The following is a 12,168-nucleotide window of genomic DNA, read 5'->3' as shown; positions in this document are numbered from 1 at the left end:
GCTATTGATTATTGCCACAATTTCAGCTTCTGTTATTGGTCTGTTTGGAGATTCAACTTCTTCCTGGTTTAGTCTTGGGAGAGTGTATGTTTCAAGGAATTTATCCATTTCTTCTAGATTTTCTAGTTTATTTGCAAAGAGGAGTTTGTAGCATTCTCTGATGGAAGTTTGTATTTATGTGGGATTGGTGGTGCTATCCCCTTTATCATTTTTTATTGCATTTATTTGATTCTTCTCTCTTTTTTTCTTTATTAGTCTTGCTAGTGGTCTATCAATTTTGTTGATCCTTTCAAAAAACCAGCTCCTGGATTCATTTATTTTTTGAAGGGTTTTTTGTGTCTCTATTTCCTTCAGTTCTGCTCTGATTTTAGTTATTTCTTGCCTTCTGCTAGCTTTTGAATGTGTTTGCTCTTGCTTTTCTGGTTCTTTTAATTGTGATGTTAGGGTGTCAACTTTGGATCTTTCTGCTTTCTCTTGTGGGCATTTAGTGCTATAAATTTCCCTCTACACACTGCTTTGAATGCATCCCAGAGATTCTGGTATGTTGTGTCTTTGTTCTCATTGGTTTCAAAGAACATCTTTATTTCTGCCTTCATTTCGTGATGTACCCAGTAGTCATTCAGGAGCAGGTTGTTCAGTTTCCATGTAGTTGAGTGGTTTTGAGTGAGATTCTTAATCCTGAGTTCTAGCTTGATTGCACTGTGATCTGAGAGATAGTTTGTTATAATTTCTATTCTTTTACGTTTGCTGAGGAGAGCTTTACTTCCAAGTATGTGGTCAATTTTGGAATAGGTGTGGTGTGGTGCTGAAAAAAATGTATGTTCTGTTGATTTGTGGTGGAGAGTTCTGTAGATTCTATTAGTTCCACTTGGTGCAGAGCTGAGTTCAACTCCTGGTCATCCCTGTTAACTTTCTGTGTTGTTGATCTGTCTAATGTTGACAGTGGGGTGTTAAAGTCTCCCATTATTATTGTGTGGCACTCTATCTCTCTTTGTAGGTCTCTAAGGACTTGCTTTATGAATCTGGGTGCTCCTGTATTGGGTGCATATATGTTTAGGATAGTTAGTTCTTCTTGTTGAATTGATCCCTTTACCATTATGTAATGGCCTTCTTTGTCTCTTTTGATCTTTGCTGGTTTAAAGTCTGTTTTATCAGAGACTAGAATTGCAACCCCTGCCTTTTTTTGCTTTCCATTTGCTTGGTAGATCTTCCTCCATCCTTTCATTTTGAGCTTATGTGTGTCTCTGCACGTGAGATGGGTTTCCTGAATACAGCACACTGATGGGTCTTGACTCTTTATCCAATTTGCCAGTCTGTGTCTTTTAATTGGGGCATTTAGGCCATTTACATTTAAAGTTGATATTGTTATGTGTGAATTTGATCCTGTCATTATGATGTTAGCTGGTTATTTTGCTCATTAGTTGATGCAGTCTCTTCCTAGCCTCGATGGTCTTTACAATTTGGCATGATTTTGCAGTGGCTGGTACTGGTTGTTCCTTTCCATGTTTAGTGCTTCCTTCAGCAGCTCTTTTAGGGCAGACCTGGTGTTGACAAAATCTCTCAGCATTTGCTTGTCTGTAATGGAGTTTATTTCACCTTCATTTATGAAGCTTAGTTTGGCTGGATATGAAATTCTGGGTTGAAAATTCTTTTCTTTAAGAATGTGGAATATTGGCCCCCACTCTCTTCTGGCTTGCAGAGTTTCTGCTGAGAGATCAGCTGTTAGTCTGATGGGCTTCCCTTTGATGGTAACCCGACCTTTCTCTCTGGCTGCCCTTAGCATTTTTTCCTTCATTTCAACTTTGGTGAATCTCACAATTATGTGTCTTGGAGTTGCTCTTCTCGAGGAGTATCTTTGTGGCATTCTCTGTATTTCCTTAATCTGAATGTTGGCCTGCCTTGCTAGATTGGGGAAGTTCTCCTGGATAATAACCTGCAGAGTTTTCCAACTTGGTTCCATTCTCTCCGTCACTTTCAGGTACACCGATCATAGGTAGATTTGGTCTTTTCACATAGTCCCATATTTCTTGGAGGCTTTGCTCATTTCTTTTTATTCTTTTTTCTTTAAACTTCCCTTCTCACTTCATTTCATTCATTTCATCTTCCATCACTGATACCCTTTCTTCCAGTTGATTGCATTGGCTCCTGGGGCTTCTGCATTCTTCATGTAGTTCTCGAGCCTTGGTTTTCAGCTCCATCAGCTCCTTTAAGCACTTCTCTGTATTGGTTATTCTAGTTATACATTCTTCTAAATTTTTTTCGAAGTGTTCATCTTCTTTGCCTTTGGTTTGAATATCCTCCCATAGCTCGGAGTAATTTATCATCTGAAGCCTTCTTCTCTCAGCTCGTCAAAGTCATTCTCCATCCAACTTTGCTCCGTTGCTGGTGAGGAACCACATTCCTTTGGAGGAGGAGAGGTGCTCTGCTTCTTAGAGTTTCCAGTTTTTCTGCTGTTTTTTCCCCATCTTTGTGGTTTTATCTACTTCTGGACTTTGATGATGGTGATGTACAGATGGGTTTTTGGTGTGGATGTCCTTTCTGTTTGTTAGTTTTCCTTCTAAAAGACAGGACCCTCAGCTGCAGGTCTGTTGGAGTACCCAGCCGTGTGAGGTGTCAGTCTGCCCCTGCTGAGGGGTGCCTCCCAGTTAGGCTGCTCTGGGGTCAGGAGTCAGGGACCCACTTGAAGAGGCAGTCTCCCCGTTCTCAGATCTCCAGCTGTGTGCTGGGAGAACCACTGCTCTCTTCAAAGCTGTCAGATAGGGACATTTAAGTCTGCAGAGGTTACTGCTGTCTTTCTGTTTGTCTGTGCCCTGCCCCCAGAGGTGGAGCCTACAGAGGCAGGCAGGCCTCCTTGAGCTGTGGTGGGCTCCACCCAGTTCGATCTTCCAGGCTGCTTTGTTTACCTAAGTGAGCCTGGGCAATGGCGGGCGCCCCTCCCCCAGCCTTGCTGCCGCCTTGCAGTTTGATCTCAGACTGCTGTGGTAGCAATCAGCAAGACTCCATGTGCCTAGGACCCTCTGAGCCAGGTGCGAGATATAATCTCCTGGTACGCCGTTTTTTAAGCCTGTCAGAAAAGTGCAGTCTTCGAGTGGGAGTGACCCGAATTTCCAGGTGCCATCTGTCACCCCTTTCTTTGACTAGGAAAGGGAACTACCTGACCCCTTGCACTTCCTGAGTGAGGCAATACCTCGCCCTTCTTCCGCTCGTGCACGGTGCGCACACCCACTGACCTGCGCCCACTGTCTGGCACTCCCTAGTGAGATGAACCTGGTACCTCAGATGGAAATGCAGAAATCACCCATCTTCTGTGTCGCTCACGCTGGGAGCTGTAGGCCAGAGCTGTTCCTATTCGGCCATCTTGGCTCCTCCAGGACAGTGGTTTTATAGTTCTCTGTAAAGAGTAAGTGTCCCAGTCTAACGTGACTGCTTTGTAGTATCTGGATGGCCTCTTGATCTTCAGGGGTACATGTCTTCCAGCCAGGGTAGGTGTCTTCTGGCTGGCTCTCTTCCTGCTTCTGCTATCTTGCTGATATATGCTGCTGTTGCAAGTAGCCTTGCATCTTGAGACTGGGCCTGAAAAGGGAGAAGTTACTCATCCCTTCAAGCTTTCAGGCCCTGGGAGAATGTTTGAACCCCCTGTTCTGCTGGCTACCCTCCTAAAGGATCACTGAGGTGCCAGGCAGGAATGAGCCGCTTGGGTATCCAGAGAGCTCCCAGTACCTTTCTGCTACTTTTCTCTACCCCTGTATTTTGCTTGGCTTGGTTCTCTAAGTTGACTCAGCTCCACGTAAAGTCGGGAACTTCTCTCACAAACAGACCTTCAGCTTCTCCAGTGGGGATGTGAATTTGGGAGAGGGGGATCACCCTTTCCCTCTTCCATTGTTGGGGCACTCACAGTGTTTGGGATGTCTCCCAGGTCCTGCAGGAGCAGTACACTTCCTGCAGAGGGTCTGTGGGTCCTCTCAGAATTGCTGGTCTGTTCTTGCAGTTGATCTGCAGCTAAAATTCACAATGCAAGCCTCTGCATACCGCTCTTTCTGGAGCTGCAATCTAGTCCTGCATCCCATCTACCATGATCACTGGAAAATCCTCATTTACTTTTTAAAAGGTCCAGAAAATGCTAATCTATAGAGATAGAAATTAGATTAGTGGTTGCCTAGGGCAGGATGGATGCAAAATTTCAGATTGGGGGTTAAAGGCTATTGTATAGAATCTTTTGGAGATAATACTGATTGTTGTAGTGGATGTAAAATTCTGTGAATATACTAGGAAACATTGAACTGTACACACTAATTGGTGAATCATATGGTATATGAATTATATGTCAACAAAGTTTTAGAAGACATTCCTTGCACCATTATATTAAAAAGTGCTGTTTGAGTTGTATGATTACTTCTCCCTATGTCAAGGGTACCTAACAGGCAGGAGCCTCTCACTTGCCACTGTTCTTAACAGTATTATAAAATAATTACATAAGACAGGTTATTTACATAATCTAGGTCATAAAAATTATTGCTTGACTAGAGTAATTGTAAACATAAAAGAACACCAAGCACACTAAAATAAATATGAGGTCATCAATCTTTTGTTTGTCTCCTTGGCATGCACCTATTCAGACTGTTAATATTATATATTAACTTCAAATTTTAGCTATATTTTAACTTGATTGATTTTTCCTCAGATATAAGTATGAGAAATGACAGAAAGAAACAACAACTGGAAAAGAAGCATTGCATAAGACCAGGATGTCTCTGAAATGGACGTCAGTCTTTCTGCTGACACAGCTCAGTTTTTACTTTAGCTCTGGGAGTTGTGGAAAGGTGTTGGTGTGGCCCACAGAATACAGCCATTGGATAAATATGAAGACAATCCTGGAAGAGCTTGTTCAGAAAGGTCATGAGGTGACTGTGTTGACATCTTCGGCTTCTATTCTTGTCAATGCCAGTAAATCATCTGCTATTAAGTTTGAAGTTTATCCTACATCTTTAACTAAAAATGATTTGGAAGATTCTCTTCTGAAAATGCTGGATAGATGGACATATAGTATTTCAAAAAATACATTTTGGTCATATTTTTCACAACTACAAGAAATGTGTTGGGAATATACTGACTATAGTAAAAAGCTCTGTAAAGATGCAGTTTTGAACAAGAAACTTATGAGAAAACTACAAGAGTCAAAATTTGATGTCCTTCTGGCAGACGCCATTAATCCCTGTGGTGAGCTGCTGGCTGAGCTATTTAACATACCCTTTCTATACAGTCTCCGCTTCTCTGTTGGCTACATAGTTGAGAAGAATGGTGGAGGATTTCTGTTCCCTCCTTCCTACGTACCTGTTGTTATGTCAGAATTAAGTGATCAAATGATTTTCATGGAGAGGATAAAAAATATGATATATATGCTTTATTTTGACTTTTGGTTTCAAGCATATGATCTGAAGAAGTGGGACCAGTTTTATAGTGAAGTTCTAGGTAAGTCATGTGTCCAATTGGTGTTTATTAAGTTCTAATTTTCCTGTGCCTTTGAAGGTGAGCTTATATAAATATAATGTGAGAAGATGGCGTTTTTATGGGAAATTATGAATTGCAAATGTAAAATGATCTATCAATCTCAAAAATATAGAATGTTGACCTTATAGGATCAGTTAGAACCCTGGGGCCATCACTCCTACAGGACACCCAGAGAGTCATAAACCTTCAACGTAAAACACTTATGATTTCTTTAAACCATCACATATCATTTTGCTATACATTTTTTCATCTTAAAAAAGTCAATGGATACCTCAAGAAACATCTTCATGAAGGCAGACATACAAATTTTATATTTACATATATTTCTAGAAAAATTATCAATGCAGGATTGAGGAACTTGTTTCTCTTTGAGTACATCAATTTCCTCATTTAGAAATTAAATTTTGCTTTTCATATAAGAAGAAAGATTCCTTCGCAGTTGAAAAATATTGTGGCTCTACTCCAGAAACAGAAGCCTAAAACTTGAGATTTCTAATGTTTATACATTCCTTCAATAACAGCTTGACAATTATTTCCTTCACTTTGTTGAAAGTGAACTTCTAAGTTTTAATCTATATTTTATTAAACTGCACCTCTCCATCAAAGAAAATAAGGACCAAATTAAGGGAGAGCACATATCTCTATGTCAATAAATTCTGAAAATTTTTTAATTCTCATTTGTAAATATATTTATTTTAAAGATCTAATTATATTAAGATCTTAAGATGAAAAAAAAATCTTAAGATGAAACAAGACAGTAGTAGGTATAAAGATTTCAGAGTTACTCTCAAAAAACTCATGGTTTACTTGGAGAACCAAGGATCAAAGGACTAGCTTAATAAGTTGTAGACACTAGAGTACTTCCTGGAAAGCTGTTTTCGTGGGTAAGGTAAGATGAATTAATTGTGGAACTGAAAGAGTTGTTTAAGGTATATTTGTTACTATTGCAGCCTCAGAGAGAAGACAAATGCATATTTAAGTTCATAGTGGCTACATTAGTCCATTCTCACACTGCTGTAAAGAAATACCTGAGACTGGGTAATTTATAAAGAAAAGAAGTTTAATAGACTCATGGTTCCATATGGCTGGGATGCCTCAAGAAACATTTTTTTTTTTTTTTGGTATTTATTGATCATTCTTGGTTGTTTCTCAGAGAGGGGGATGTGGCAGGGTCATAGGATAATAGTGGAGAGAATGTCAGCAGATAAACATGTGAACAAAGGTCTCTGGTTTTCCTAGGCAGAGGTCCCTGCAGCCTTCTGCAGTGTTTGTGTCCCTGGATACTTTAGATTAGGGAGTGGTGATGACTCTTAACAAGCATGCTGCCTTCAAGCATCTGTTTAACAAAGCACATCTTGCACCGCCCTTAATCTATTTACCCCTGAGTTGACACAGCACATGTTTCAGAAAGCACAGGGTTGGGGGTAAGGTTATAGATTAACAGCATCCCAAGGCAGAAGAATTTCTCCTAGTACAGAACAAAATGGAGTCTCCTATGCCTACTTCTTTCTACACAGACACAGTAACAATCTGATCTCTCCTTCTTTTCCCCACATTTCCCCCTTTTCTTTTCGACAAAACCGCCATTGTCATCATGGCCCGTTCTCGATGGTCACTGTCTCTTCGGCACTGTAGGGTACACCTCCCAGAGGGGGAGGCTGGGCAGAGGCGCTCCTCACTTCCCAGATGGGGTGGCCAGGCAGAGGCGCTCCCCACTTCCCAGACGGGGTGGCCAGGCAGAGGCGCTCCCCACTTCCCCGATGGGGCGGCTGGGCAGAGGCGCTCTCCACTTCCCAGATGGGGCAGCCAGGCAGAGGTGCTCCTCACCTCCTAAACGTGGTGGTGGCCAGGCAGAGGTGCTCCTCACCTCCCAGAAGGGGCGGCCGGGCAGAGGGACTCCTCACTTCCTAGATGATGGGCGGCCGGGCAGAGGTGCTCCCCACTTCCCAGACGGGGTGGCTGGGCAGAGGCGCTCCTCACTTCCCAGACGGGGCGGCCGGGCAGAGGCGCTCCTCACTTCTCAGACGGGGCGGCCAGGTAGAGACGCTCCTCACTTCCCAGACGGGGTGGCGGCCGGGCCGAGGCGCTCCTCACTTCTCAGATGGGGCAGCCGGGCAGAGATGCTCCTCAGTTCCCAGACGGGGTGGCCAGGCAGAGGCGCTCCCCACTTCCTAGACAGGGCAGCTGGGCAGAGGCGCTCCTCAGTTCCCAGACAGGGCGGCCGGGCAGAGGCGCTCCTCAGTTCCCAGTGGGGGTGGCCAGGCAAAGGCGCTCCTCACTTCCCAGATGGGGCAGACGGGCAGCGGTGCTCCTCACCTCCTAGACTGGGTGGTAGCCGGGCAGAGGCGCTCTTCACCTCCCAGAAGGGGCAGCTGGGCAGAGGGACTCCTCACTTCCCAGATGATGGGTAGCCAGGCAGAGGCGCTCCTCACTTCCCAGACAGGGCGGCCAGGCAGAGACTCTCCTCACTTCCCAGATGAGGCAGCTGGGCAGAGTCGCTCCTCACTTCCCAGACAGGGCGGTGGCTGGACAGAGTTGCTTCTCACTTCCCAGATGGGGCGGCCGGGCAGAGGCGCTCCTCACTTCCCAGATGGGGCGGCCGGGCAGAGGCGCTCCCCACTTCTCAGATGGGGTGCCGGGCAGAGACGCTCCTCACTTCCCAGACGGGGCGGTGGCCAGGCAGAGGTGCTCCTCACTTCCAGATGGGGCAGCGGCGCAGATGCGCTCCTCAGTTCCCAGATGGGGCGGCTGGGCAGAGGCACTCCTCACATCCCAGATGATGGGCGGCCAGGCAGACACTCTCCTCACTTCCTAGACAGGGTGGCGGCCAGGCAGAGGCTGTAATCTTAGCACTTTGGGAGGCCAAGGCAGGCAGCTGGGAGATGGAGGTTGTAGAGAGCCGAGATCACGCCACTGCACTCCAGCCTGGGCAACATTGAGCATTGAGTGAGTGAGACTCCGTCTGCAATCCCAGCACCTTGGGAGGCCGAGGCAGGCAGATCACTCGAGGGTAGGAGCTGGAGACCAGCCCGGCCAACACAGCCAAACCTCATCTCCACCAAAAATACACAAGCCAGTCAGGTGTGGCGGTGGCTGCCTGCAATCCCAGGCATTCGGCAGGCCGAGGCATGAGAATCACAGGAGCCCGAGGCAGGGAGATTGCAGCGAACTGAGATCAGGGCAGTACAGTCCAGCCTTGGCAACAGAGGGAGACCCTGGAGAGAAAAACAAAGAAAAAAGGAAGGAAGGAAGGAAGGAAGGGAGGGAGGGAGGAAGGAAGGAACAGAATCATGGTGAAAGGCTAAGGGGAAGCAAGCTTGGATCTTCTCACTTAGCGGCAGGAGAGAGAAGTCCAAGTAGGGGAAATGCCAGACATTATAAAACTATCAGATCTCATGAGAACTCACTCAATATCATGAGAACAGCATGGAGGAATCCATCCCATGATCCAATCACCTGCCACTGGGTCCCTCCCTCGACACATGAGGATTATGGGGATTATAATTCAAGATGAGAGATTTGGGTGGGGACAGCCAAACCATATTAGTGACTTATTTTAATAATTATTTATCATTGTGAATATACTGATGTTACATTAAAGATGTGATTTCTTCTTACAGACCTCTGAACACTTTGCCTTGCTTATATATACATAAGAGCAACATATGCAATACATAAAAATTAAATGATGACTATATATAAATGTATTTATATATTATATAAATGTATTTAATATAATGTATTTAATATAATGTATTTACATTATATTAAATTATTTCATTAAATAATTTAAATATTAAATTAAAACAAAAATATTAAATTAAATATTAAATATTAAATATTATTTAATTTTATTAATATTAATATTTTATTAATAAAATAAAAATAAAATCTTGTTAATATTAAATATTAAATTTTATTTAATATGAAATGTTAAAAATTAAAAATTAAATAAAAACTATTAAATTAAAATATATTAATGTATATTAAATACATTAATTTAATATAATGTATTATATTATACAAATGTATTTATATATTTTATCAATGCGCAGACATTTGATTTATTTTTGGGTACGTTATTCCAAATCCTTTCAGGAAAATACCTGCATATTCAATATTAAAATAACACTTCTCATGTTAGCTACCTTTTGTTTTGTTTTGTTTTGTTTTTTTCCATCAGGAAGACCCACTACATTATTTGAGACAATGGGGAAAGCCGAAATGTGGCTCATTCGAACCTATTGGGATTTTGAATTTCCTCGCCCATTCTTACCAAATGTTGATTTTGTTGGAGGACTTCACTGTAAACCAGCTGAACCATTGCCTAAGGTGAACGTATTCTTGTTTGATTTGTTTGCTTGACATTTTCAGAAGGAATGGCTGGATATGTTTCTTTCAGAGTGTTTCACTCAGAGTGAGGGGAACATGAGAGGTCAAAAAAAAGGACTTGCCGTTAGAAAATCATATATTTCTATACTATCACAAGTAGGTGAATGTTATTATCATTAAAGACCAAAGAGGATTACTAGAGAGATTTTGAAAACAGAGTTGGTTAAAGTAAGGCCTTCATTGTGCAACCCAAAAGACAGTATGGTTCATTTCTTCAAAAAATATTTGTAGAATGATTAATACAAACCACAAGTAAGTGCTGGATTTTCAGAGAATAAAGGTAGCACAGTTTCTGCTCCCTCATGCCTTACATTGTACTTTGAAAGATAGAATAAAAACAAGTGAAAAAGGAAAGTCTAAAAATGTTATAAGGAAAGACCACAATGATAAAGAAATATGCAGAAGAGATCCCAAACTCATTGACAATTAAAGTGAGTACTCAATAATGTGCAGAGATAGGTGAAACGATGAGGGGGTGAGAAAGACACAAAAAGAAAACCAGAGGCCAGGCAAGGTGGCTCACACCTATAATCCCTGAACTTTGGGAGGCAGAGAAGGGATGATTGCCTGGGCTCAGGAGTTTGAGACCAGCCTGGGCAACATGGTAAAACCTCATCTTTAACAAAAATAAAAATAATAGCCAGGCATGGTGGTGTGTGCCTGTAGTCTCATAGTCCCAGCTACTTAAGAGGCTGAGGCAGGAGGCTTGCTTGAGTCTGGGGGCAGAGGTTGTAATAAGCTGAGACCACACCACTGAACTCTAGCCTGTGCAACGGAGTGAGACTCTGTCTCAAAAACAAACAAATAAACAAACACAACAGTAAAGGCTTGCATTAAGGCAGAAAAGTAGAAAAGCAGTAAGGGCAGTTCCCAAGTCTCCAAATTTAGTTTACAGGAAAAGGTTGAGTAAAGAGTCGATGATGGGCCGGGCGCGGTGGCTTACGCCTGCAATCCCAGCACTTCGGGAGGCTGAGGCAGGCGGATCGCCTGAGGTCAGGAGTTTGAGATCAGACTAGCCAGCATGGTGAAACCCCGTCTCTACTAAAAATACAAAAATTAGTCAGGCATGTTGGCAGGCACCTGTAATAGCAGCTACTCGGGAAGCTGAGGCAGGAGAATCGCTTGAACCCGGGAGGAGGAGGTTGCAGAGAGCCGAGATCAAGCTATGCACAACAGCCTGGGCAACAGAGTGAGACTCTGTCTCAAAAAACAAATATATATATATATATATATATGAAATTTGATATACCCATTAAGGACAATGGAGAGCTACTGAAAAGAGTTAAGAAATGAAGAGATATGAACAGATTTCCTTTCAAAAAAAATCCCAATGTTCTCAATGTATAATATTACACAAGGGCAACTTTGTACAATGTAAAGATCATTTCGGAACTTTTACAGGAGTTTAGGCAATCATGACTACTTTTACAATAATAATCACAACTTCATATTGTGTTGTGTGGAAAAAAAGTAGTTACCACAGATAAAACACTTAAGTTGTCTCTGACACATCGCCAGTGATCCAAAGATATTGTTGATATTATGATTATTATTTTAGTCATTATTTCTAATATTTTAAATTAGCTAATATGTGCCAGCCATTTAAGATATCAGTCTTCATTTAATACTGATTGATTTTCCTAGCAAAGTCCTAGAGAACAGATAACTCTGTGTGCTTGTTTAAATATAAATGTTTAAGTTTGAGCAGTCAGTTGAACAAGCTGGAAAGCTAAAGTTGTAAAGGTGGAGGCACTTCATTAATATTCCAGCTTAAAAAGTAGTTCTGTGTACTCTTATCTTATTCTCAAAAAAAAAAAATCCTCACTCACATTAAAAGAAAGTGATAGTGCCAGTAGAAGGGGAAGAGAGTAGGAGAATAAGAAGGACAAGGAATAAATGACTAGTAGTACAATAGTGATTATTACTGATACTAGCATGATCTCAGCTCACTGCAACCTCCACCCCCCAGGTTCAAGTGATTCTGATTCTCCTGCCTCACCCTCTGAAGTAGCTGGGATTACAGGCACCCGTCAACACATCCGGATAATTTTTGTATTTTTGGTAGAGACAGAGTTTCGCCATGTTGGCCAGGCTGGTCTCGAACTCCTGACCTCAGGTGATCCACTCGCCTCAACCTCCCAAAGTGCTGGGATTACAAGTGTGAGCCTCCGTGCCTGGCCCTAGCTGTTGTTGTTAACTTGCAAAATGTAGACTTGAATCTAAGTACATAATTGTGAAACCGATTATCTAATTCTTTTGTACACAAAA

General features: G+C 42.5%; 1 protein-coding gene across 1 annotated transcript in view; it reads left to right on the top strand.

Annotated features, from left to right (window-relative positions):
• Positions 1 to 12,168, top strand: part of UGT2B17 (UDP glucuronosyltransferase family 2 member B17) — a 48,175-nt gene that overhangs the window by 9,563 nt on the left and 26,444 nt on the right. The window contains exons 2-3 of the mRNA XM_063663715.1: positions 4,682 to 5,469; positions 9,692 to 9,840. Coding sequence (XP_063519785.1) covers positions 4,746 to 5,469; positions 9,692 to 9,840 — 873 coding nt within the window. The 5' untranslated portion in view covers positions 4,682 to 4,745. The remainder of the gene's footprint in view (positions 1 to 4,681; positions 5,470 to 9,691; positions 9,841 to 12,168) is intronic.

Source organism: Pongo pygmaeus, chromosome 3, assembly GCF_028885625.2.
Source record: "Pongo pygmaeus isolate AG05252 chromosome 3, NHGRI_mPonPyg2-v2.0_pri, whole genome shotgun sequence".
NCBI lineage: Eukaryota > Metazoa > Chordata > Mammalia > Primates > Hominidae > Pongo > Pongo pygmaeus.
Note: the sequence above shows the minus strand (reverse complement) of the source record. Positions and strands in the feature narration are given on the sequence as shown.